Source organism: Drosophila yakuba, chromosome 2R (genome assembly GCF_016746365.2).
Source record: "Drosophila yakuba strain Tai18E2 chromosome 2R, Prin_Dyak_Tai18E2_2.1, whole genome shotgun sequence".
In the NCBI taxonomy this organism is placed as follows: domain Eukaryota; kingdom Metazoa; phylum Arthropoda; class Insecta; order Diptera; family Drosophilidae; genus Drosophila; species Drosophila yakuba.
The window spans coordinates 16,652,647-16,677,384 of NC_052528.2; the positions used below are offsets into that span (position 1 = coordinate 16,652,647).

The following is a 24,738-nucleotide window of genomic DNA, read 5'->3' on the forward strand; positions in this document are numbered from 1 at the left end:
TTGATGAATACTTACTCCCGCCAACACCAAATTAAAACACAAATCACGCTCTTAAATTGCAGTTTAATGTCGATAAATATGCGGCTTTTAAAAAGCTTACAAAAGTTCCCTTGTCGGTTGACCTTTTCTAATTCCCTTGTAGAAAATCCTAACTCATTTCAGTTTAGTTTAACAATTATTTACAAAATATACACGGTTTCCTTTACAATTAATAATAGCTAGTTTCAGTTGATGCGACGTGGCTTAAAGTCTTTTCTTATCTAGTACCGAAAATACATTAATTGCTGCCAGCAGCATTTTTGCTAAATAGTTCCTCTTTTTTTTACAATTCCTTAGGATAAGTTACCGAAGACTTAAGCGAAATTCAGTTACAGCATTAAGATATGTATCTCTGGAGCTGTCTATGTTCTCATGGTGAGCGTTTGGCCGACTGTCATGATAGAATCCAGGAGTGTATAATACCTGCCCATCGAAGATGATCAATTAATATGATATTGTAGTTAATTACATATATGTATATACTTACGATTTTCGCCCGGCGATAGAGTTATATGTATGTCCTCACGACTCAGCACAGGGGCTAAAAGTAAACATTTGGCCAAAGCCCAGACACATGTATTTTTGCGTTTTACCAATCATACGTGTAGAGCAACAACTGGCGAAGCTTGTGTAAATATTTAAATAACGTTCTTTATTTACTTTTGAGGTGGCTAAAAATAATAAACTCTGTTTTTTTCGTTCGCTTAAAGCTAGTGTTTAACGGTTAGAGGTTACTGTTAAATTAAACGGCCTGAGGCTGAGGCGATTGCAATTATTAATTATTAAATTATACATACATAAATCAAATAAAAATAATTTAAAGAGGCCGCGCTTAAGCAATTCGTTTCCGTTCGCTGTTTTCTTTTCGTTTCGCACATGTCTTTCAGGTTGAGCCATGCAGTGGATAATGAACCTGCCGCCTACTAGTTTAAATGCTATCACAGTTTCAAAGTCGAGCATGCAGGAACAGTCGGAAGCTAGCCCATGCACATTAAGAGAACTTTGTAATCGTTTGCTGCAGCTTTTGGGTTATGTATGCAGAGCGTACGGCTGCTGGGGCGGCTGCTGCTGCTGCTCAATGGTGCCGGGGGGCGTGGCAGCAGCAGCGGACCCGCCTCCGCTGGGAACAATGCGTATCATACCCGGCTGGATCCTAACGTTCTCACAGGCCTCACAAATATTTAGTTGCGGATGGTTGCGGAATGTACACATGTTGCAGGCCCACGAGTCGAGCGTCTCCTCCTCCTCATCCACGTCGGAGTCGGACTGGAATTCTTCCTCCTGTTGTGGCTGCAGCTGCTGTTGCATCTGCTGTTGTAACTGCTGCTGTTGCAACTGCTGCTGCTGTTGCTGCTGCATCTGCTGTTGCAACTGCTGCTGTCGCTGCTGCTGCAGATACTGCTGGAACTGATAGTACTGGGCGTACGTCGGTGGCGGCTCCTGCTGCAGCTGGAACATTTGCTGTTGACTCTGCATCTGGGGCGTTAGGCAGGCGGAGGTGGGAGCACTGCTGTGGTGCTGCCCAAAGTCCTGCACAGGCTGGGAGATGGGTGCTGCCGGCACCGAGTGCAGACGCAGTGAACTGGGCGGCGCCTGGACGCGAGCACCTTGACGCTGACGCGGGAATGGCTGTGGCTGATGCTGCGGCTGCTGCTGGGGAGCATTGCTGGCGGGTAGCAGGTGCTGGCGGTTCGCTGGACTTGTCGGGCCCTGGTCCTGATTCGCCTGTGGTTCTGTGGATTTAAAGAAACAGGATTAGCATTGTCGGGAACCGAAATGCTGTGGAATCATTCTTACCATTTAAGCAGTCAAGCAGCCGCTTGCAGTCCTCAGTCAGTTGCTTGATATCTCTATCCAGTCTTTCAGTTTCCCCCACCGGCACCGGCTCAGTCAGGATGTTGATCTCCTGCTCCAGGACGAGCAGCCGCTTCTTGTTGTCCCTCAGCGCATTGGCCAGCTTGTCGCGCCGCTGCTTTTGCCGCTCAATAGTTGCGGCATGAGCTGAAGTAGATGCAGAGAAGATGAGTTGATCAATCGATTGGCTTGCTGAGTGTGGAATGTGTGGCTCCGTTGGCTTGGCAACAAATGATTGCTGGGTGGCATTCGCATTACCAAATGTTTCCCCGCAGCTAGATTTATTTTTCTGTCTAACGCCTCTCATTTTATTACTCTGTTTGTTGCTAAAAATAATTACCCCACCACCCGCTTGGCTACCACAGATAGCGAGAGGTTCATAAACAGAATTTATATTTAAATAGATAATTTTAGTTAAAATGCGCAAGCAAGCACAACCAAAAATCAATCTAATAATAATTTATTCCTACGAAAAAATAGGTAAAAATAAATGAATACAAAAAACACACAGACAAAGTCTTTCGATGCATTTTGTGTTTGGCTTTTGGGCGACTGTTCATTTGAATATTTTTAGACGCTTGATAGATTTCCAACGGAAATAGCCAACAGGGCAGTGGGCCAAGGGATCTCCGATCCAAGTTTATGTGCAGAATATGTCACATCATTATGTGGGATTCGCTGGCATCTTAATTGATAAATAATTTCGTTAATGGCTCTCGCTTTTCTAAATTCTAATGTATTTTGCCCCGGTGGACAATTCTCCAACGATATGAATGACATTTAAAGTGGTTTCTCGTGATAGCGTCGCGTGATTAAATGTCAAAGTGTAAGTGCCTTTTGGGCCCACGCTGCGTATGCTTAATACCTTAGCTGATCAAACGGAGAGATTTTCCTGGCCGCCTTCTTCTCTTTTCCTTTGTTTCTCTCTGTGGTATTACCACCCACATAAACCGCCGTGAACTTGAACGACTCGCGGCGAAAACAAATTGAAAACGTCGCAGAAAGAGCGGCCAAAGCGAAATACGTATAAATAATGTGAAAAGTGAGATGGGAGGTACGAAATCGGGAAAAACATGGCCAAAGCCAGAAGCCAGACAAAAAACAAAAGACATTTCGATCTATAGCAAACGAAACGCGTGGGCTTTCGATATGGATAAGGTTCTATACATACATGTGATATGCAACAAAATTGAAACGCGAACAAATATATCAATTTGAATTAATTGGAAATAAATATATATGAATAAACGTGTACATCATTTATTTATCTATGCATTTCTCATAATTTCTTCGACCCACCAACATGCGTATAAAAATTTCATTCAATACGTCATCAACTGTTGCTGATCTCACTCACTATCACCTACTGATAACTGCACCATCCCGTAGTTAATGACGTCAAGATGTATCTCCATCTATAATAATTTTGCTTTTGCTTTATAATTAAACCAGTTTCACAATCATCGATCGCTGCTTTTGATTCCATGTCTTGAACACACCCTGCATCGATCACGACTCCAAGTAACCCCTGCGTTGTGTCACTTTGAGCCCATTCCCAACAATCCCTTGAAGCAAATTGAACCCTGTCGCAAATGTTTCAGTTTGCGAAACACAAGACAGCCCAGTTCCCGCTAATTCTATTTTAGGGCGTAATTCGATTTCCTTATCAAGTGTAAACAATATTGGGCGAACCTGTTCGCTGATAACAAAAGTTCGGAGCCCAACTACGACGGCGTCTGCTCGATAAGCATTGGAATCCAACGGGCATTGGAACTCAATAATAACAAGAATGTAGATCCGAATTTTGTCAGCGAAGCAATAGACACTCTTGTTAATTGATTATACGGACCATTATTGTTTAGGCTCGAGCATACTTTAGGAATCTCGAACATTATTGCGATGACAATTTTATCAATAAAAAAAATGTTTTTTCAAACTTCTTCTAAAAGTACTTAACCCCCTTCCTAGAGTATTCGAGTGGAAAATGGTAATAAAAAGCAGCGTGGACAGGCACGTGTGCCCCTAAAAGCACCAAGCTTCCTGCTATATGTGGACACCCCCATTCTGATAAAGGGTAACCCACCTTCTCGATCGCATTCCTCCATGACTCCTTCGTAGAGGGGCATGGTGGGACTACTGTCCGTGCTGTTGCTGATCCCAATGTTGTTGTTGTCGCTGACGGCATGATTGTTACTATAGTTGGATGCCACAATGTGGTTCTGCTCCTGCGTTGGATATGGGAAAACGTCCGACGTCATATCGGCGTCCCCCAGACCATCTGCCACCACTGATGCTGGCGGAGGCGGCTGTTGATTTGCTGGAACACTTGACACCGGCTCACAGGGCGCGGCGTATAAAGTCCTTGGACGAACGCTGCCCGCACTGAAGACACTGCCCTCGTCCGTCACAGTCAGCTGGAAATTCTTCTGCGTTCCACGGCGCGCGTCAAAACTAACGCTGGAGTAGGTGATCCCACTGCCCTGCCCACTGGGCGCCGGACCGGCGGTGATGTCAATGGCCGATTGCGCCGAGCCCGTCGGTTGGCGCAGGGTGAGATTGAGCGAGGTGAAGCTCTTGCGTCCGCCAGGGGCACTTGGCGACGCTGCCGAGCTGGGCGAGGGAAGCGGCGGCGTACACGTAGTCGTCGCCGGGAAGTCAATGCTGCGAAAATCGCGCGCGTACGGCGGCTCTGGCTGTAGCGTAATGACTGAGCGATGTCGCACCGGCGAGGGTTGTTGTTGCGTTGATGCGATTGCTGCTGACGCCGCAGCACCAGTAGCCGCCGCCGACGACGTTGGTGACGATAAGGGGGCCGCATTGAGCGAGAGCTCAGATTCGCTGGAGCTCATGGGACTGGTGAGACATGAGGAATCGTTGGAGAAGCTGCCGGGCTTCGGCTTGGGTGGCGGCGGAAGTGGCGGTGCCCGGCGCAGCGGCTTGCTCAAGGAAGTGGGCGTCAGCTGGGCTGCGTGGTAATCCCTCTGCTGACGCTGCTGGCGCTGCAGAATCTTTTGCTGCAGCTGCGTGCTAAACTGACGTTGCAGATTAAGCGTCGTGGGTCGTGGCCTGGGCTGCGTATCAGGATGTGAGCTAACAACACCTGGCGGCGTGGCCACTCCATTGGTCAGCCCTGCTTCCGGATGTGGTGGTGCTGCCCGTGACGGTTTGAGCGGCGTGGGAGGCTTGGCCTGCCTGTTCTGGTGGTGTTGCTGCTGCTGTTGCTGCAACACCTTCGCCGGATAACTTTGAACTGGGATGGGATGGAGCGCGAGCTCCTTCCTCAACATCTGGATACAGTTTTCGCGCTGATGGCAATTCTCATTGACGCATTGCGTCACTATGGCATCGGGTATCGTGGGGAACTCCTGCTTCATCTCATGAAACAGGTGCATAATACTAATGTTGGTGCAATGACAGCTCGGCTTGGCCTTGCCACTGGTGGCCTCCTGTTCCTGCTGTGGATGCGTTGCGTGATCCAGCAGCTCCAGCTGCTCATAGCTCCCGCTGCGGCTAGCGGGACTATTGGGATTCGGGTTATGACTGGGATTGGGACTCTGGTTTTGGTTCTGGTTCTTCCGCTGAAAGTGCTGATTGATCGCCTCAGTTAGGGGATTGCCCTTGCCGACTTTTTTGCCATTCAATTGGTGGGTGTTTGATCCGGGCGGCATTGGTGGTGTAGCCGCCATTTTAGGCCATCATTTGTCACAGCTGGAGACCTGGAAAAGTGCAAAAGAACCCATCAGTCAGGTGCTTGGCTATAATTCAATTACTAAGAGGAAAGGAAATCGATTTCTCGTTTCACTCATTCGAGATTATACCATTGCCCGATTTAGAACATTTACTAAGCGTGTTGCGAGCACTTTTTCTATTTCTTTTTTTTTATCATTTTTCAAAATAATAAAAAAGCTGCGGATAAGCAGAGACGGCAGAGAGATCTCGGCCAAAATGACATGGGATATTTAAAAATATTTATGACACAACGCAGCCGTGCCATACTGTCTATATTCCGCTTTGATTGACCAAAAGAATGGGCCATTGTCAAGGATAGCACAATTAAAAGGTCACACATATATGTATCTGGTAAATACTATCTATTGCCGGAATAGATAAGTTAGTGGCGCCTTATTTCACTGATATGGGAAACTATACATATCCAATCGGTGATACAGACAAATAGTGATAGGATTTGGTAATGGGAATTTAAATTAATTACACAATTTCCTCATTATTTCTACATTTTAAATACAGCACATAATTAAAATATACGTAATTTTTTGTTTTCGTTGAACTTACATTGTATATAAGTAATATGCTTTTTATTATTAATTGCGAGTGATTACACTATGATATTTCTGAAAAACTTGTAATTTCATAAAATTGCTTTTAGCATTTATGAAAGATTATTATTTATTTTGCCGAACTCATCACACAAATTCACTTATCAAATTTTATCGTCGTGATAAGGCACTGCTTCTTTTAAAAATTGGTTATTTTTTTTATATATGTTTATATATATATTATTGATTTTTAATTTTGTTTGGTCGTATTTAATTTAAATTGTTTTGCGTAATTTTTGTTCGGTATACACCACTTTTAATCATAAGTTCGAAAACCTCTCGAAGTTCTCGTTACAAAAATCATTTGGATTTCAGTTTGCCTCGAACGCGTTTTAACGCTTTAAATGCCAGCGAAGAACTGAAATACAAATATCGCACATTTTGAGAACCAAAGGCCTACAAATCTAAAAGATCATGAGCAGCAAAGAGGCATCATTGTGCTTGTGTGTGGAAAATGTTTGGGAGAGCGTAAACAAAAGGTATAATATATATATTTATTCCTAAGAAAATTGTTGAAATTCGTACTAAAACCCAGTGTTAACAATAAAGATACTGAGAAGCAAAACAATTCGTACATTTTTTCTAAAGTACACAATGTGAATACTTGATATCAAAGTGGATATCAAGCATACGCAACGTGGAACAAGTAGGATATTACGCTTGGTAGTTTAAAATAAATGTGAGAAAAATAATAGATCCCGTAACGAATCAATTAAATCATTCAATATTTTTGCCACACCAATACCACTTTGTAAAAGAAATTTCGATCTTTCTCTTAGCCGCTCTCTTTTATAAAAATAAATTTTTGTGTGGGTGTTTCACACCAACACTACAAAGCCAAGAAAATTGAATGAAATATTCGAAAAATAAACCAAAAAAAAAAAAGGATGAAGGCACAAAATTAATGATATGCTGGCTAAGGTGAAAGAGTTGAAGACGCAGCAAATTCATATTAAAAAGCGAAAACCCATCAAGTGGGATAAGCATTTAATTGCTGTCCATCAACGACCAAATGAAAATCGCTTAAATTAGCCAGCAGCTTAGCCAAGTATTAGAACCGCCCTCGCAGCCCCACTTTTAGTCTGACAAAATAAATAAAAACAAATAATAAAGCGAAGCAAAACCATGTCAGCGACACGAAATCTATACAAAAAATGTATAATTCATTAAAATATAAGCCACCCAATTGGCGGCGATGGCGCCTTTAAAATTGGCCAGCGAAACATAAACAATAAATTATAATTTTATATACATTTCTTACTTTCCAGTTGCTGTTTATTTTTAAATCAAAACGAAGCTGTTGTTGCCTGCGATAACAACATTTTCAAGTTGCTAAGGAAATTAAGAAGTCATTAAAGATAAACCCCAAAATATGATGAAAACAATTTTTCTGTCTTTTTTTTCATTTTTTTTCTAGTTCCATAAAATTCCAACATCACTTTGTGGGGTACTTATAGACGGATGAGCGGAACACGTAAATTGCGATCTGATATTTGAAAATATTTAGACAATTTCTCCTATTTTCTTTTGGTACGATATTTGGTGGGTAAAGAGATCAAATCGAAGGGGGAGTGGCAGGGATCGCGAAGGGGTCGATGGGAAGGCAATGAAAATTCATTTTCTTTGCTCTTAAGATTGCTACGTTTTGTTTGCCAGCTACGTCTGCCTCTCAGTTTTCCCACTTATTTTTCCTTATAGCGGGTGGCAGACAAACAACAACAAGAATGGGGCGATCGACTGCAGACGTAAACGACCTTCACAATTAGCCAGATATATGCAGGGCAGATAGGAGAGATGAAGATACAAAGATACACCCATACAAACGCGAATGCCCAGAATGCACAAGCCAGAAAATCGGAAATCGACGTCAAATATTTCGCAGGCCATAGTGTATATAAAAAATTGAGAGTACTCGTGTGGAAATGATAATGTTGTGCATACATATCTTCATATGTACAGTGCGGTTCGGATTTGCAGAGATATTACCCAGAAATCTCCATAAAAAGGTTATACTTGACAAGCCTAGAAATAACATCACTTATTATTATTGTGTGAATATTATTATGATAACCCATGGGAAAATAGTTTCTTAAAGGTTACTTTTATAGATATTTAACTGTCTTCTAAAAATGTTACGATCGTTAACTGGCTAATGTTTTGTAATTTAACAAAATTCATGCATAGGAATTTTTGTTTCAGTTTGTTTCAAAATTCATGCATAAGAATTTTTGTTTCAGTTTTTATAAAACACATAAAGTTATGCTACGCACTGTTTGGACATTATACCTATTGTACAGGTAAAAGATCATTTGTATTATTCTATACTTCGTTTTTTATTTTATTCTGCCTTTTCGAGGACACGCAAAACAAACATAAAACCAGCTAAGAGCAACAAAAACATGAAAAAAGAACTAAAAGTTCGCACTGTGTGCCAAAAACATACAAAAACAAAAAAGTTTACAAAGTCATTAAAATTATGGCAGCTCACGATTGTTTAGGTATTTCGGACTGTGAGGGAGTGAAATTTCGGTGGGTGTGTAACTCTTGTAATTAGTCGAGCAAAATTTCCATTCATTAAAATGCCTTTGTGAAACTTTTTGGTAGCAGTGCTGTGAGCGCGTGTTCCTTGGTCGATTTACATGAAATTGTCTTATGGGAATTTCCAATGATTACATTTCGGTATTCAGATGCCAGTGAACCTTAAATGTTCATGTGGCTCAAATAATTATTCTGCATAAAATAGTTGTTAATTGTTTTACTGCTGACTTTAGTTCAAATAATTATTTTTCCCATCTTGTACTAAGTCTAGCACATAATATTAAAAGAATGTACTAAACCAGTTTTATCCTGAATATCATGGCGGTTTCCGGACTTTCCAATGCCAAATCTAGATTTAAATGGTATTCCTCCAAACCTTTAGTTTGGTTCGATTTGCAGCCTAACAAACGTGTAATCTCCCTGTCTATCAACCCAATAAGTCTGATAATATCTTGGCCCGACTGGGGAATTACCATGCGCCCTCGAAGACTTTAAGGTATCGATGCATATTGACCGGAAATCTCGCTGTCTGGCATGTCAAAAAATAAACATATATAAATAACAAAAAATCGCCAAAAATATGCTTGAATACAAAAATAATTGCGAAAGGAACTACGTACTAGAAGGCGTCCTTCCCGCACCTTCAACTTGCTTTTAAAACACAAAACATATGGATAGCCGAAATGAACTGGGAAAATAAGAGGAGATGAACTAAAAAAAAAATAACAAGGGGCTGCAGTAAATAACATGGAAAACAACTTTCACTTTGTCGCAAAACAACAAAACGACTCGGAAATTAAATAAAAAGAGATAGAGGAACGTAGAAAAGTATGTGAATTGTGAAAATTATAAATCAAATGCAGAGACATGAAACGGAATGGAAGCAGCACACAAAATACCAAAAGACGAAAAATGGAACGAAAATAATTTTATTTTGTATTTTGGTGCTCGCTCGCCGATTTTCTTTTGCTTTTCTTGCCTCGCCAATAATTTGAAGAGGCGTTTTGCGGAATTTTCTGCAGACGTCAGGCCTTGACGTCATTGCCGAATTCTAGAATTGAATATGGGCATGGGAAATCAAAATCGGCGGGGAAATGGAATGGGTATCGCAATGGAAAATCAACGTGGAACACCTCGCCTGCCTACTGTGTAAACTACTTATTAATTTATACGACAAGTTATTCATTTATTATAATACACCCATATGATCAGACCGCCGATCGCCGCAATTTGCCTTTTTCAAATTGTGAAAATAATCGAAGCGGAGTTATTTTTAGTCGATGTCCAAATCCAACCAGGTGTGTTGCGGTTGGCGGGGGGAAGCCCACCTTATCGCGCGACATTTGTGTCTCTTCGCAACAGGGGACATATGTACATATATTTTCCTCAACTCGCCCCTTCCCGAAACAAAATATCAACACAATTGCTGGCGATAAGATAGATTTGAATTGATGGGAAAGTTTTCTTTGGGACCGCTAGAAAATACTGTACAGTAGTCACTCAAGTGAAGAAAAAACACTTACTTACAAGACTTTTAAGTTTTGTTGATATAGCATTTGAGTTGGAGAACCATCGTTATGGAATGTAATATGTAATCTTAGCTATTATGTCAGAAGAGCATTTTAACTCTGATATATCAGCATGACAATCAAAAAAGCTGTACTCATAAATAAAGTCAGGTAGGTAATAATGCGTATAATAAGCACTATCGCTCCGCATCATACAACAAAAGCATCCACTGTTCCATTCATTTAAGCAAATGTAATGATTGAAGTTTTTTAAGTTTTTGCATATTCGGTATCCAAAAAATCACTTTATAAGCGACATTTAGTGGAACTCCAAGAATCATAGCTTAAATACATACGAATGTACGTACATAAGTACTCACTATCATGGGTATTTCCAAATTACATTTTTTGTTCATGATAAGCACACATAAATTATAAGACGCTTGAACTGTCATTTAAATCTGGGTTTAATTTATGAGGTTTTTGTATTTATTATATTGCCGTGACAAAGGGTAGTTTTGATGCTATTGAAAATAAAATAATATATTGAACAGGCTTGTCGCTCGAAAGGAGAGTTACCGCTTAAATATTGAAACAGAATTCAGATAATCACAAAGAGATGATGACTTTTTTCTCTCTCTGCTTTATATTTGCACTCTCAACTGTTGAAACGCCGGGAAATTCCCGCAATTACAAGAAAATCGCCACATAAACAAAGTCACAAAACGGAACAGAAAAAAATAATAAACACTGAAAAAAAGGGGAATTTCATTAGTTTTTTACAGATGGATTTTATAATTACAATTTGCACTTATAAATACCACCAAAAGTTTTCAAGCAATTTGATGTATTTCTAATTCATTATCTCTTAAAAATCACTCTCGTAAATATTACTTGTGTTTTTTACAGTGCATGACAAGTGCAAAAACTTGTGAACTTGTTTTCTTAGTACGAAACTAAACCGAAACAACAACAACGTACAGAGAGCGCTCATTGTTATTGATAGTGGGAGAAAATCTAAAAGCACACATAGGAAATCAATATTTGCACTTTGCGATTAGAAGCGGTTGAAGGGGGGTGAGTGGGCGGTGGGTGGTAGGTGGTTTCGTTTACATATTTCGAAAAGAAGGCCATTTCGAGGGAGTTTTAGCCGTTATCAATAGGCGGAAATACGTATACGCATGTACGAATGGGTAATACAGTTACGTGCAGTCTTGCACAGACACACGAATACCAATGTGCAGTGCGAGTGCGAAAGAGACACGTAATGGCTGTGTTAACGGCACAAGATAAAAACCAGCTACAGCCAGCGTGGGAGCGAGCGAGAGGGAGGGTGAGAGCGCGAGAGAGAGAGAGCAAAAAACAGGTGACATTGGCAGCTACGCAATAGTAGATAAAAAATATACATATTTAAAAACAACTGAGATCGATTGGAAAAGTGAAATGTTGGAAAACTTGGTATGGCCCCTCTCCCCTTAAAGACGCATTCACAACATGTTGCCTGTGTGTGAATGTGTTTATTTATTGCTTTTATTTGGTGCATTAGGTGATCTGCTTGTGTGTGCGAGTTGTTTTTCACAATTTGTTATTTGCACACAGAGCAGATCCACCCACACCTGCGCAGTTCTCAAAGGTATGTGGCTGTGTGCATGAGCAGAAGAAGCAAAATCCAGAGATTTGCGATTTGCATTCTTTTTCCCCATTTTCACTTACCAAATAAGTTAACTTCTTGGATTTTTTTAATATTCCTTTGTTCCTCGCTCTTTTTGCTGTTGGTTATTTGACATTCAATGTTGTGATTTCGGTATTTTGGTGCTTTTAAATCTGAATTTTCACTTTTGCCCCTTCGAATATTTAGTTGGCTTTGTTTTCGTATTGCTTTTTTTCACACACTCACAACTACACGCACAGTTCACGCAAAAGCTCCGCTTTGTTTAATTTAGTTATTTATTTTATTTGTCGCATTAAACTTAATTAAACGTTTATTTTCACGTCGCTCTTTTCGCGATCACAAAACAGCAGTGTGACCAGAGAAGAAGGAGCAAAAAAAACGAAATACTTTGAGACCTGTCACCACATTTAAAAATACCACATATTTTCAAATTCACATTCCCTTATTTTTACATTAATATAAATTTATAAAATAATTGAATTATCTAAAATAAAAAAATTGTCTAATGGAAATTCAAGAATCGTTTAAAAAAATAAAGTTTAGGCGGCATACGAGTTGTATGTGTGGTATCTTTTGTAATACCACTGATTTGCGTAGTGTTGGGTGGGGAAGTGAAGTCACAGTGTTGTGAAGCGTTGCAAGTCCGTTTGATTTCCGATTTGGCATTCGAAATTGTTTTTCCTTAATTTTCCTCTCCAATAAACGATTTCTAGAAATGAAGACCACGCCGAAGAAGAAGGAGATGTCCCTGCGCCTTCGGGAGTCGCGCCGGGAGGAGCAGAAACCAGAGCCGATCAACCAACCGCCGGACGACGATGCAGAGTCGGATTTGCCCATTCGGGGCCGTCCCTCGAAGAAGCTGCTCCTCCAGCAGCAACAGCAGCGCCAGTTCCAAGTCAAGCTAGAGCCAGATGTCAAGGCGGTTACTGCGGGCGTCAGCGGAAAGCCGTCGACATCGTCGAGTGCAGCATCCGCCACCGGGGGACGCATCAAGGCCAGGAGAATGCTCTACAAGAAGAATGTTGGCGGAGCGGCAGCAGCCCAGAAGGCTCCTGGCGAGTCCTACGTGATGCGACTGTTTGAGCGTAGTTTAGACCTTTCCAAATACCAGGATGGGACTCCTTTGTACCCCATATGCCGCGCCTGGATGGCGAATCAACCCAGGAATCCCGCTGTGGCCGCTTTTCAAACAGATGGTTCTTTTACGGCCACCAAATGTGAGGAAAACGGCGAGGAGATCCTGTCCCAATTGAAAAGCGGCGAGATGAAGATGCTTACGCACCTGCCGCAGCCAAAGCCCACGGATCTACCCATAATTCCGCCTCGTCTGGAGTTTAGCCAGGAGGAAAAGAAACGGGAGAAGGCTCTGGAAGGGGCAAGTGCTTTCGATTTGCTTTCTTCGAATGTTAACCGCTGGAAGAAAGTGCGCGGCCACTGGCTGAAGCATATCAAGAAATACGAAAAGGAGCGCTTTGAAGTTATTGACAAGATTATGAACGTGGTCTGCAAGAACTGAAGCTTGTCTAGGTGATTTGGGAAGGGGGACAAAGAATGCAAAATGACCTGGATTAATTGTAAAAAAAAAGAGGATTCAAAAAATCCTGTTACCACTGAATTGAATATATATGCGAATCAGATGATTTTACACTTTATATATATTAAATAAAATTAAACTTATCAAATAGACTAATGCAAGTCTATCAAGAAAACGATTTAACATTTGTATGCCGGCAATTTTGTATATTTTCATGATTTAAAAATAAAATGAAGACTAGAGATGTTGTGTACTTGTATTCGAAAAAAATTGCATCAGGGAGAGGTAAGCGAAGTTGACTTGAGTAGATTATCCCAATCTTTTAGATAAGAAACACATAGTTCTGTCATTGACTTGAATAAATGTTTATTTGTATTGGTAGAAGATGCGTTCCCATTGCGGTTAAATTAGTTCTAGTTTAGAGCTGGGTGTGAAGTTATCATTATTATTTTGGGTTGGCAAATGCTGCTGGATTGTTCTGGTTCCGATTTTGATGTTCTTCGGCTCGTCGCCGGTGCGCCGGTCCGCAGCCCCCTGCCATTTGGTTGGGGGTATACATATTAGGCATCCTGTGCGCCTATTCGACCTTGAGTAGCTCGACGTCGAAGGTGAGGGTGGAGTTGGGCGGAATGACGCCGGGGTGGCCACGACTTCCGTAGGCATAATCCGGCGAGCAGATCAGCTTGGCGCGCTGTCCAACGCTCAACTGGGCAACTCCCTCATCCCAGCCACGGATGACCTCGCCCTTGCCGATGGTGAACTTGAAGGGCTTGTTGCGGTCGCGCGACGAATCGAACTGTGTGAGTCAATGTGGATCGTTAGCTGGTGTTCGCGAGGACCGGGACTACTCACCTTGGTGCCATCGTCCAGGGTGCCGGTGTAGTGGACCGTGACCTTTTGGCCATTCTTGGGGAAGGTGCTGCCTGCGGGCAGGGAATACAAAAATGGATGTGTGTGAGCGAGACGACCATAATGTCGCAGGTAATTTTCCGAATTGTGCATCGCGAAAATGCACTTCATAGGTTAGAAATGCCGGTAGTCTACTGCATTTCCTGCGGGTTTTAATGCAATCATTAAGTACTCACCATCACCATTAGCAATTGGAACCACTTGTACGCCCATTTCGATTAGTTTTTTTTTAGCAAAATTCCGAGCGGAAAATAAGCACGTTGAATTCAGTTCGTCGCGTCGCCGAATGACAGCTAGTGGTGAGCGATGGCCTGTGTGCGGAATCTATCACACACAGCATATCGATTTGTTATCTAAACGAATAATCGATAATCACAATTTGGTATTTGCGCGCATTAGTTTGAATTTTTTCCTTCGAACCGAATGAATCAAGGAAAGCAAGGATCTCTTATCCTAATATAGGATAAATAAGTAAAGTAAGAAATTATTCCAGAATTTGATTTGTTTCATGCGAGATGTGTATAAAATAAACATAACTAGCAATATTTTATTTTTATTCCTTGACTAAGTTTTAGAATATTTGTCACAGTTTAATTGCCATTACTCGCACCTTTGTGTGTGGGGCTGCCGGTTCGAAGACCACTCGTCCCTTATCATCCTTATAGTCGGCGTAGTCGATGGAGTAGATGCACTCCATGCCCAAGGCCTTCTTCTGTCGAGCGGAGTAGAAGCTGGTGCAGAAGGCCACCATAAGGGGGAAACCCTTCGATCGGCCCAGGTCCATCAGAGTGGCGGCCAGGCGGGAGCCCAGACCCTTGCCCCTCATCCAGGAGGCCACACTGGTCACGTCGGAGTACAGCGCCTTCGAGATGTCATAGCGCTCATGAAGATTGACTTCTCGCTTGACCTTCACTAGTAATTGATATATACGGGTCCAAGCGTTATCCTCCAGCTTCGTTTCATCTAAGCGTAATGCTCCCGCATTTGCATTCTCGGGGTAAAGAGCACATGCCATAACCAAGCCCACAATCCGGCCACCATCGTTTTCGTCGAGGGCCAACAGGCTGATGCCCTCTTCGATCATCAACTGGTACAAAGCGTCGTTAATCTTCTCGTTTTGCAGGTGAACGGGTTCGCCGCTGGATTGGCACAAAGGCTCCGCTGTATAGTACTCTTCCCTCAAATAAGCTTTCACGTTTTCATAATCCTCAAGGCACATGATGCGTATCGTGACGCCTTCCATTGTAGTGGGAATCATCACTAACCTTCAGAAAAACTAGCTCATGGCTTTTATATGTCAGCGCTGATCTCTGAGAATGGTTGCAAATTTCTTATCATACATGTATATTTCAAAGTTCATGGGTGGTTCTATGTGGCGAAGAGATTATTGTTATCAACTGGTTTTAGTTGTATTTTTTATGAAATATTGGACTGGTTTCTGTCAAGTCATACGTTGATAAATTCATAATCAACACTTTCCAGCATAACTACATTTATCAATTGCCAAGTCCAAACTATCTATCTTTTATGCTTAAAATGCATAAAAGTTGCTAGTTTTATTATTTTACAAAATTAGGAAACATTACCAGATAACTTGCCTGTCGGCTTTGGACCGTGTTTTCTCATGGTCCGTTGTGCACGGAACCCACTCCGTGCGCACCGGTTGTCCCGGACTACTGACCATGTAGCCAAATTCGCCATTATTCTTAGCCATGCCAGTACCATAGCACCCGACTGCGTACGTTCCCAGCCGGTTTACAGCGATTATGGCGACATCAAAAAATGTTTGGTGCTTTCGGATTCGCTGAATGACCAACTCAACTGCCTCCGCCGGCGTTTTGCCCGCCCGCATGGCCTCCACCGCAAGAAGAGAGGGCAGGAAGCGCATGAGGATGTCTCCATCGCCAGTGGTCATAGCGGCGCCCACTTCGTTATCCGCATAAGCAGCGGAGCCGGGTATCGAAGCGTCCCCAACACGTCCAGATATCGTGTGGCGTAGTCCGTTGGTGGAGGTGCCCACGTGGATGTAGCCCTCCTCATCGATGGCGGCCATGGTGATGGTGTCGTGGTTATCGGGTCCGATCTCGATCCGCTCCGATAGAGTGGCATTCGCATCCCATGTGGTTAAGGGCTTGTATGGACCGCAGGAGGTCCTCGGATCGGGGTAGACATTTCGCCAAAAGTTTGGCTGGCAGTTATGCGCTGTCCAGTTTTGCCAAATCGCCATACTTTCGTCTGAATTCAGTGATTCGTTCTGAAATCGCATGGCAATGCCAAAATGGTCGGCGCCGTCACCAACTAGAAGAGTGTGCAGCGTGTGCTCCAAGACATGCTGCGCCACCTTGATGGCACTTTTAATCCGGCGCAGATCCCCTACTGCACCCACCTCCATGGTGCCTCCATCCATAAGCAAGGCATCAAGGGAAGTATCTCCGCGCTCGTCGGGATTGCCGCCGTAGCCAACGGCCATGTCGCACTGCAGCTTTTCGCATATGGAAATACCGCCCACAACTGCGCTCCTCGTCTGTCCAACTCCACCTTTCTCCAGATTGAGCAGTCGCCACGCCTCCTCGTTGGCTTCTGGAAAGTTCCAGGTGTTGATAACCATCGGCAGGAGCGGGGCCGTGGATCTCTCTCCAGAGCTCGTTACATTGTCAGTACATAAAAATCTGTAATAGTTCTTATATGAAAAACGTTGCATTTTATTCAGTGTTTATTTCCTTACCTAACAAGCGATGCCAAAAGGATGCATGTTAGTACCGCCAATATGTTCTTCATAACTTAATTTTTAAGACTGTGGGTTTTCAGATGAATGGGGTGCTTTTATACGCAACGGAATTGATAAAGGCACGCATTACAAAACTAATTTGTATTCGGATAAACTGAAAAAAAAAGATTATCATATATGTTCAGACTTGCATTTTATAAGACCCTCACGGAGCCATACTGACCTAGTAGACTTTATGCAGAATGCCTGCATATAGAATTTAAAATTTAGTTGAAATTTAGTTAGTCAATTGTTAAATACAAAAAGACCAATTTAATAATAATATTTAATCCTAATATTTTAGGAGAATGTTAGGTAGACTCAAACCTTTTTATCAGTGCCGAATAACGAAATTAAGTAAAAACGTTTTTGGCATAATTAAAAGCACGCGTCTCCGAAAAATCCAGTTATGCTGATATTTTCATTTGGCTTATCACAGTTCCCGGCCTACCATAGTAAAATATTTTTTCAGTTTACAGTCATTTGTGGAATTTTTTGATGTTTTTTCCAATAACAACGTCATGCTTATTTCACTACGTATAAGCTTACCAATCTTTGATGGTTGATTTTCCTAGGGGCAGTGTCCGAAAACTCATTATCAAGCCAAGATTTTGCATCAACTGCATTTTACCCCTTCAAAAAGAGGTATTTTATCAACACGAGAAATTCTATTTTATCCATTTTCTATAACTCACAAACTAATGAACCCACCGCTGACAAGGTTAGGGCTTACAAAAAATCATATGGATTTAATTTAAAAATATTTTGTTTTATGGTAGGCCGGGCATTATCAATTGACCTAGTATATATTTAAATTTTCATAGGTGTTCTATGTGGCGAAGAGGAAGTTGTTATCAACGGGATTTAGTTTTATTTTTAGTGAAATAGGAGACTGGTACGCTGATCAATTATTTTAGTGATAAACATTTTTCGAATCTGGCTTTCTGACACAAGGACTTTGAAGAAACATACCTTAAGTGGGAAAAGTGGGGACTTCGTATAAGATTTTGAGATTCCTGCCAAGTGATGATATATTCATAATCAGCACTATCTCTGCACAATAAAGTAGACCATTCTACATTTAATAGCTTTATTTTCTCCATATGGATTTAAGTTTCCAGCACGATTACATTTATCAATTGTCAAGTCCAAAGAATCTAAGGTTAAACGTTTGCTTAATTACTAAAAAGTCTAGTTGACTTAAAGTTTTGCGGCCAAAACCCGGATGTGGGTATGGGGCGCTGGTGGATTGTATATAGGTCGGCCGTGGTCGTCCTTGTAGTCAGCATAGGCCAGTGAATGGATGCTCTCACATCCCTCTTTCATCGCCACCTGGGTGGAGTAGTAATTGGTGCCGCTACCGATAAACAGTGGAAGTCCTCGCAAGCGACCCAACTCACGAAGAGAGCGGGAAAGGATGACCAATAGACCTCTTTTCCTCATAGAGGGGTGAACGGAGATGGCCAGCAGATTCATGTAGGAGGAGACTCCGAAGCGTTCGAAAATCTTCGCTTCGCGCTCCATTTTGGCTATCAACTTCCTGCTGCGACCCAAGGCATTGGGCTCCATTTCGTCGGCTTCCTTGTGCTGCTTTGCCATTTCGCTGCAATCCATCGTCTCAGCCACGGCAATGCCAACCAGTAGTCCTCCATTGTTATCGTCCAATGCTACTATAGAAAGTCCCTGAGTGATTACCGCCAGGTATTGCCTATCCACTTCTTCCTCGTGCTGTAGATGAATTTGCTCCTTAAGGCCCATTCCCATGGGTTCATCGTAGTGAAAGTAGTCCCTCAAGAAGGTTTTTACTATTGGATAGTCGGACTCCTTCATAACTCGCACAATTATGCCATTTCTTTGACTTAGTATCATGGTGGATTAAACGGGGCTTTTCGGTTTCCCGGTGAGGTTCACTATGGTATATTCTCCAATATTGTACGGGCCTTTTATAGAAACCGAACTAGGCCGTCAACCAATTTCGGCATGACAACTATAATCTTCTCAATGACATAGCTAATTTTAACCATTTACCAAAACAACAGGATGCTATTGAGTTGATTAAAATACGCTAAGAATCTACCGGGAGGTCAAAACTAATAAACATTCTTTAATTCAAAAGGTTATCATTACGCTTTACCATCTGTTTTTAAATATATTTAGAAATTGAGAAATGCATAAAAGTTGCTAGTTTTATTATTTTACAAAATTAGGAAACATTACCAGATAACTTGCCTGTCGGCTTCGGACGGTGTTTTCTCATGGTCCGTTGTGCATGGAACCGACTCCGTGCGCACCGGTTGTCCCGGACTACTGACCATGTCGCCGAATTCGCCATTATACCTAGCCATGACACTACCTTGGCACTTGACTGCGTACGTTCCCAGCCGGTTTACAGCGATTATGGCGACATCAAAAAATGTTTGGTGCTTTCGGATTCGCTGAATGACCAACTCAACTGCCTCCGCCGGCGTTTTGCCCGCCCGCATGGCCTCCACCGCAAGAAGAGAGGGCAGGAAGCGCATGAGGATGTCTCCATCGCCAGTGGTCACAGCGGCGCCCACTTCGTTATCCGCATAGGCAGCGGAGCCGGGTATCGAAGCGTCCCCAACACGTCCAGGCATCGTGTGGCGTAGTCCGTTGGTGGAGGTGCCCACGTGGATGAAGCCCTCCTCATCGATGGCGGCCATGGTGATGGTGTCGTGGTTATCGGGACCGATCTCGATCCGCTCCGATTGCGTGGCATTCGCATCCCATGTGGTTAAGGGCTTGTATGGACCGCAGGAGGTCCTCGGATCGGGGTAGACATTTCGCCAAAAGTTTGGCTGACAGTTGTGCGCCGTCCAATTTTGCAAAATTGCTATGTTTTCGTCGGAATTCAGTGATTCGTTCTGGAATCCCATGGCAATGCCGGAATCGTCGGCCCCGTCACCAACTAGAAGAGTGTGTAGCGTGTGCTCCAAGACATGCTGCGCCACCTTGATGGCACTTTTGATCCGGCGCAGATCCGCCACTGCACCCACCTCCATGGTGCCTCCATCCATAAGCAAGGCATCAAGCGTAGTATCTCCGCGCTCGTCGGGATTGGCGCCGTAGCCAACGGACATGCCGCACTGCAGCTTTTCACACATGGAAATTCCGCCCACAACTGCGCTCCTCGTCTGTCCAACTCCGCCTTTCTCCAGATTGAGCAGACGCCACGCCTCCTCGTTGGCTTCTGAAAAGTTCTAGGTGTTGATAACCATCGGCAGGAGCGGGGCCGTGGATCTCTCTCTAGAGCTCGTTACATTGTAAGTACATAAAAATCTGTAATAGTTCATACATATATCAAAAATGATGCATTTTAATCAGTCTTTATTTCCTTACCTAACAAGTAATGCCAGCAACAGGATGCATGTCAACACCGCCAATAACTTCTTCATAACTTTATTTTGAAGACTGTGGGTTTTCAGATGAATGGGGTATTTTTATATACAACGGAATCACTAAAAGCGGGCATTATAAAACTATTTTGCATTCGGATAAATTTTGCACTGAAAAAAAAGTTTTATAATTATTATGCTGTGACGTCGTTGACTATATAATTCTAGAAAGTTTCACAAATTAGGAATACAGTGTACAATAATAAAATTAATATTTTTTGTTACTTTACTGATTTTTTGGCCATTCACCCTAAATTGTAAAACTAAAAGAAACAATTTTTTAAAAATATAATAAAAAGTAGTGCATAAAAAAGGTTTAATTTGATCCAAAAACTGGAGTCTGTGTTCCAGGTGTTTGGCATCTATCAACTTAAATGCAAATGGTCTGCCCGCCTCTAAGATTATGACTGAGCCGTAGACTTTGTGCACTGAGCACAATTTTTTTTCCAACTAGGTTATATTTGGAACTAATAATAAATGTATATTATTATAGATTGTTCCTTGATGTATAATATGTAAATAAGTAGAATAAATAAAATAAAATAATAAGGTTGAATAACCTTTCAAGCAATACTGAAAAGAAAATAAATGTCCAGTTAGTTATTTGTTGAATACAAAAAAGATCAATTAATAACGCATCGTATATTATTAAGATTTAAGAGAATGACTCAAAAAATGTTTTCAGTGCGGAATAACGTAATTAACTAAAAACGTTTTTGGCATAATTAAAAGCACGCGCCCCCGAAAAATCCAGTTATGCTGATGCTTTCATTTTCTTATCAGATTGTTATGAGAAATATATATTAAATATACATACTATAATCATAAACAGTGCCAGATCTACTGCCAATCTAGACGAGCGCGGATATACTTCCCTTGATGGCTCGCTAACGGATGAAGTCACCATTAAGGTTGTTGCAATGGTGGATCTGCGCTGGATCGGAAGTGCCATTAGGACCTCCTGCATTCCGTACAAGAACTTTGACCACATGGGATCGAGCGGATCGAGACCGGTCCCGATAACCACGACACCATCACCATGGCCGCCATCGATGAGGATGGCTACATTCACGTGGGCAGCTCCACCAACGGACTACGCCACACGATGCCTGGACGTGTTGGGGACGCTTCGATACCCGGCTCCGCTGCCTATGCGGATAACGAAGTGGGCGCCGCTGTGACCACTGGCGATGGTCGACATCCTGATGCGCTTCGTGCCCTCCTTGCGACCGTGGATATCCGGCAGAGAGACGTCGCAGGTTTGTTACCTGTTCCACTTCATGGGCAGTAGTCCGGGATGGCCGGCGCGATGGAATCAGTTAGGTTTTTAAGTACTCTCTTTGGAACTTGGTTCAGAAGTTGTTCGGTAGTATTGTAATCTCAAGTTTGAAGTATACATGAGAAAGTATGTTTTTGTATACTCAAGAAAATTAGCCAATTAACTTTTAATCCCAAATTTTGGTTATGAATATAAATACTTTAAGGCGCTTAACGAATTAACGGTTACCGACTAGTTTAGCGCTGCCAGACCTTTGAAGTTTGCTGTGGTATATATTCACAACCACCATTACGGTCACACTGCATTCTACTCTTCAAAAAATATTTACGAGATAAAAACGCTTAGAATTCGGCGTTTTCGAGGGTAGTTTTTTGACTGACGCAGGTAATTCCAAAAAGGAATGACATAGAGATCAAGTGGAAGAGATTGAGATCGGAAACCGGCGGACACCCAAGCTGTGTGCCATTTGCCACCCAGCAGCACGCCTTTTGCAGCAGGATGCAGGATGCCACAGTTCCGGATCCGGAACCCACCAGCACCGACAGCAGTTGCTCCGTTGAAAAGGCCAATTGCGGGGAACCGGTACAGAATCATGCAGCTGCCGAGCGGGAGGCGGAAGCCAACGATGCCAATTGCACCATATGTGGTGCCGCAAAGGCCTCGGCTCTCTTGGATCTGCGCTCCAACCATGTGATGCAACGTCGCCTGAGTCGCGACTGGAAGATCCATGTGAGTACTCGGGAAAGAATTCCATCCTGACGCCCAGGCCAACTCTAAGATTACTTTCATTCCCAGGCCGATGTAATCCGATCCACTTTAAAGGCCATTTGCGTGGAGTGCGTGTGCAAGCTGAACATGCACTCGGAGGTCACTCGATCCCTGATGCAGCGCATGCAACTGCTGCAGCGTTCCGGAGGTGAAACCACCAAGGTGACAACCACCACTACTTCGCCAAGCCAGCACAGTCCACCCATTGCCGATGCGGAAGTGTCCACCACCCTGATAGAGAGTCAGGAGGAGGTGGCGCACAGCGGGCAGAGCGTTCGCAGCTCGCCTTCCTCCTGTTCCGTGCTGGAAGTCTATCTTGCTCAGCAACCCTACTCTCCATCGGCTAAGGATACAGAAGAGAAGCAAGCGGAGGGCTGGAAATGGCGAACACGGCTGGAGTGCCATGAATGTGGTCGAGCCTATTTTCGGCGAGACTACTACGCCTTGCACTTGAGGCGCTGCTCCAAGACCCGCAGAAAGCAGCCCCGTCCTTCGCGCGCCAAATGTCGTGTGCTCAATGAGGCTAGCTATGATGGAGAATCGCCATCCAGAGTTACCCGTTCCGCGCGCATATACTACTGTCGGCATTGTGATGAAGAATTCGAAACCGTGATCAGTAAGCGGCAGCATGAGCGGTTGAAGCATCAGCAGCGATATCCTTGTGACTTGTGCGATGCTCAGTTGGACACGAAGTACGAGTGGGAAATGCATCACACCATCTGCCAGGCCAAGCAGGAGGTTAGTATGCATGCATCGCAAAAAAGTTTATATTTACCTATACTGCTTATCTGTACAGGCCTTAGCAAACCTGGAGCGGGAGGATTCAGGACAAACCGTTCAGTTCTCTCGGGTGCCAAGGGCATGCTCCACGCGCCCTCGCTCACGGGCTTGCTCCGAAGCTTGGGATAAGTACGACGTGGATGAGGACTATGAAGACGATGAAGAGCATGAAAGCGATGGCGAGGAACTTGAAGAGGGCGATGACGAGCAGGAGGATGCCATGTACGCACGACGTATGAACTTTACTGGCGACTGGATCGTTAACCACAGCCGCAGCAATAGCAACAGCGCTGGTAATCTCTCCCTTCTGTACGGAGACTACGGTATGGTGGAAACGCATATGACCACCGACAAAGAGTATGGTAAATATCTTTTAAAATATGTTCTTGATCTGTATTTAAAAATGCTTCAATTCGCTGGCAGATCTTTACCTACTTGACCTGCTAAAGACGCAGGTGCGACTGAAAGCATTCACTTGTCTTACGCCGGGCTGTGGCTACCAGACGGACACCCTAGTAGCTCTAATGAAGCACGATTACATGGAGCATTGGAAGATGAGCTGGTTCTACTGTCACAAGTGCGGCGATGTCTTCACCAGCAAGTAAGTCGCAACGAACTTATAAGTAGTAACTCTCATTTGATTGGAATTCATAATGAATATTGCTTTTTTGCAGAGTCTTCCTAGACTACCATATGCATCTTCAGAACCGCGGCCTGTACATATGCCATAAGTGCCGGGATGAGTTTGAATTGCAACATCAGTTGGACCGCCACTTCCAGCTTCACAAGAAAGGGATCAACTATCACTGCAACTTCTGCCGATTGGAGTTCCTTAGCGAGGCCAAGCTACTGGCCCATTGCAAACAGCGGGGGCACAGTCCCAACGATGAGCCCCTCATCAGCATTGATCGTTCCCTTTCGATTGTCAACTGCCATGGGCCCCGGTCAGCGGACTGTCCTCGAATAGTTAAGACGTACGAAGAGCGTGAGTTCTATATTCCGCGAATGCCGATGCCCTCCACGCAGCCCATGCACTTGCCCCAACATAAACCATTTCGTTTTGCCATCGGAATTTGCGATTTTGAGGAGCGAAATCCGAACTGCGTTGGATGTCACTGATTAAGAACTTGTTGTGAGTTCTGTTCTTCGTCTGCAATATATACGAATAGGTCATGCTACCCGATACTATTAGAGTTAAATGTGTTTATATGCACACTCTTTAGCAGAGTAACGAGGCGTTCGACTACAGCGTTCTCCCTGGATTATCTAGCATTAATCTAGTAAAATTAGATATTGGTATTTTTTATAATAAATATTGTGCCGTTGTCAGAAAAAAA

General features: G+C 43.1%; 8 protein-coding genes across 10 annotated transcripts; 2 read left to right on the forward strand and 6 right to left on the reverse strand.

Moving 5' to 3' along the window:
- Window positions 1-46: 46 nt before the first annotated feature.
- LOC6530966 (putative uncharacterized protein DDB_G0271606) lies at window positions 47-12,320 on the reverse strand. 3 transcript variants are annotated; one of them, XM_002091768.4, is made up of 6 exons: window positions 11,990-12,320; window positions 3,977-5,609; window positions 1,837-2,040; window positions 1,182-1,772; window positions 527-580; window positions 47-462 (listed from the first exon to the last, which is right to left on the reverse strand). In XM_002091768.4, exons 2-6 carry the CDS (start codon window positions 5,577-5,579, stop codon window positions 434-436), a joined length of 2,481 nt encoding a protein of 826 aa, XP_002091804.2. In that variant the 5' UTR covers window positions 5,580-5,609; window positions 11,990-12,320; the 3' UTR covers window positions 47-433. The 3 variants fall into 3 exon arrangements, with proteins under 3 accessions (XP_002091804.2, XP_039227795.1, XP_039227796.1); XM_039371861.2 differs by lacking the exons at window positions 47-462; window positions 527-580 and having other exon boundaries at window positions 665-1,772; window positions 11,990-12,319; XM_039371862.2 differs by lacking the exons at window positions 47-462; window positions 527-580; window positions 11,990-12,320 and adding an exon at window positions 6,187-6,409 and having other exon boundaries at window positions 665-1,772.
- A 235-nt stretch (window positions 12,321-12,555) lies between these two features.
- LOC6530967 (protein lin-37 homolog) lies at window positions 12,556-13,657 on the forward strand. Its single transcript, XM_002091769.3, has 2 exons — window positions 12,556-12,589; window positions 12,662-13,657. The coding sequence occupies exon 2, from the start codon at window positions 12,664-12,666 to the stop codon at window positions 13,462-13,464; it is 801 nt and encodes a 266-aa protein (XP_002091805.1). The 5' UTR covers window positions 12,556-12,589; window positions 12,662-12,663; the 3' UTR covers window positions 13,465-13,657.
- Window positions 13,658-13,826: 169 nt separating this feature from the next.
- LOC6530968 (peptidyl-prolyl cis-trans isomerase Fkbp12) lies at window positions 13,827-14,724 on the reverse strand. Its single transcript, XM_002091770.4, has 3 exons — window positions 14,568-14,724; window positions 14,335-14,405; window positions 13,827-14,278 (listed from the first exon to the last, which is right to left on the reverse strand). The coding sequence occupies exons 1-3, from the start codon at window positions 14,602-14,604 to the stop codon at window positions 14,060-14,062; spliced, it is 327 nt and encodes a 108-aa protein (XP_002091806.1). The 5' UTR covers window positions 14,605-14,724; the 3' UTR covers window positions 13,827-14,059.
- A 162-nt stretch (window positions 14,725-14,886) lies between these two features.
- Window positions 14,887-15,649, reverse strand: LOC6530969 (arylalkylamine N-acetyltransferase-like 2). Its single transcript, XM_002091771.4, has one exon. It carries the CDS (start codon window positions 15,647-15,649, stop codon window positions 14,975-14,977), a length of 675 nt encoding a protein of 224 aa, XP_002091807.2. The 3' UTR covers window positions 14,887-14,974.
- A 69-nt stretch (window positions 15,650-15,718) lies between these two features.
- Window positions 15,719-17,379, reverse strand: LOC6530970 (putative N(4)-(beta-N-acetylglucosaminyl)-L-asparaginase GM21137). The gene is made up of 3 exons (XM_002091772.4): window positions 17,343-17,379; window positions 17,117-17,273; window positions 15,719-17,060 (listed from the first exon to the last, which is right to left on the reverse strand). Exons 2-3 carry the CDS (start codon window positions 17,167-17,169, stop codon window positions 15,974-15,976), a joined length of 1,140 nt encoding a protein of 379 aa, XP_002091808.2. The 5' UTR covers window positions 17,170-17,273; window positions 17,343-17,379; the 3' UTR covers window positions 15,719-15,973.
- An 858-nt stretch (window positions 17,380-18,237) lies between these two features.
- Window positions 18,238-19,149, reverse strand: LOC6530971 (arylalkylamine N-acetyltransferase-like 2). Its single transcript, XM_002091773.3, has one exon. It carries the CDS (start codon window positions 19,025-19,027, stop codon window positions 18,359-18,361), a length of 669 nt encoding a protein of 222 aa, XP_002091809.1. The 5' UTR covers window positions 19,028-19,149; the 3' UTR covers window positions 18,238-18,358.
- Window positions 19,150-19,318: 169 nt separating this feature from the next.
- On the reverse strand, window positions 19,319-20,452 carry LOC6530972 (putative N(4)-(beta-N-acetylglucosaminyl)-L-asparaginase GM21137). Its single transcript, XM_039372264.2, is given in 1 exon segment — window positions 19,319-20,452. A coding segment is annotated over 1 exon segment (1,026 nt). The 5' UTR covers window positions 20,398-20,452; the 3' UTR covers window positions 19,319-19,371.
- Window positions 20,453-22,151: 1,699 nt separating this feature from the next.
- Window positions 22,152-24,738, forward strand: LOC6530973 (zinc finger protein 33A). Its single transcript, XM_002091775.3, has 5 exons — window positions 22,152-22,582; window positions 22,649-23,359; window positions 23,418-23,763; window positions 23,825-24,002; window positions 24,076-24,738. Exons 1-5 carry the CDS (start codon window positions 22,352-22,354, stop codon window positions 24,518-24,520), a joined length of 1,911 nt encoding a protein of 636 aa, XP_002091811.2. The 5' UTR covers window positions 22,152-22,351; the 3' UTR covers window positions 24,521-24,738.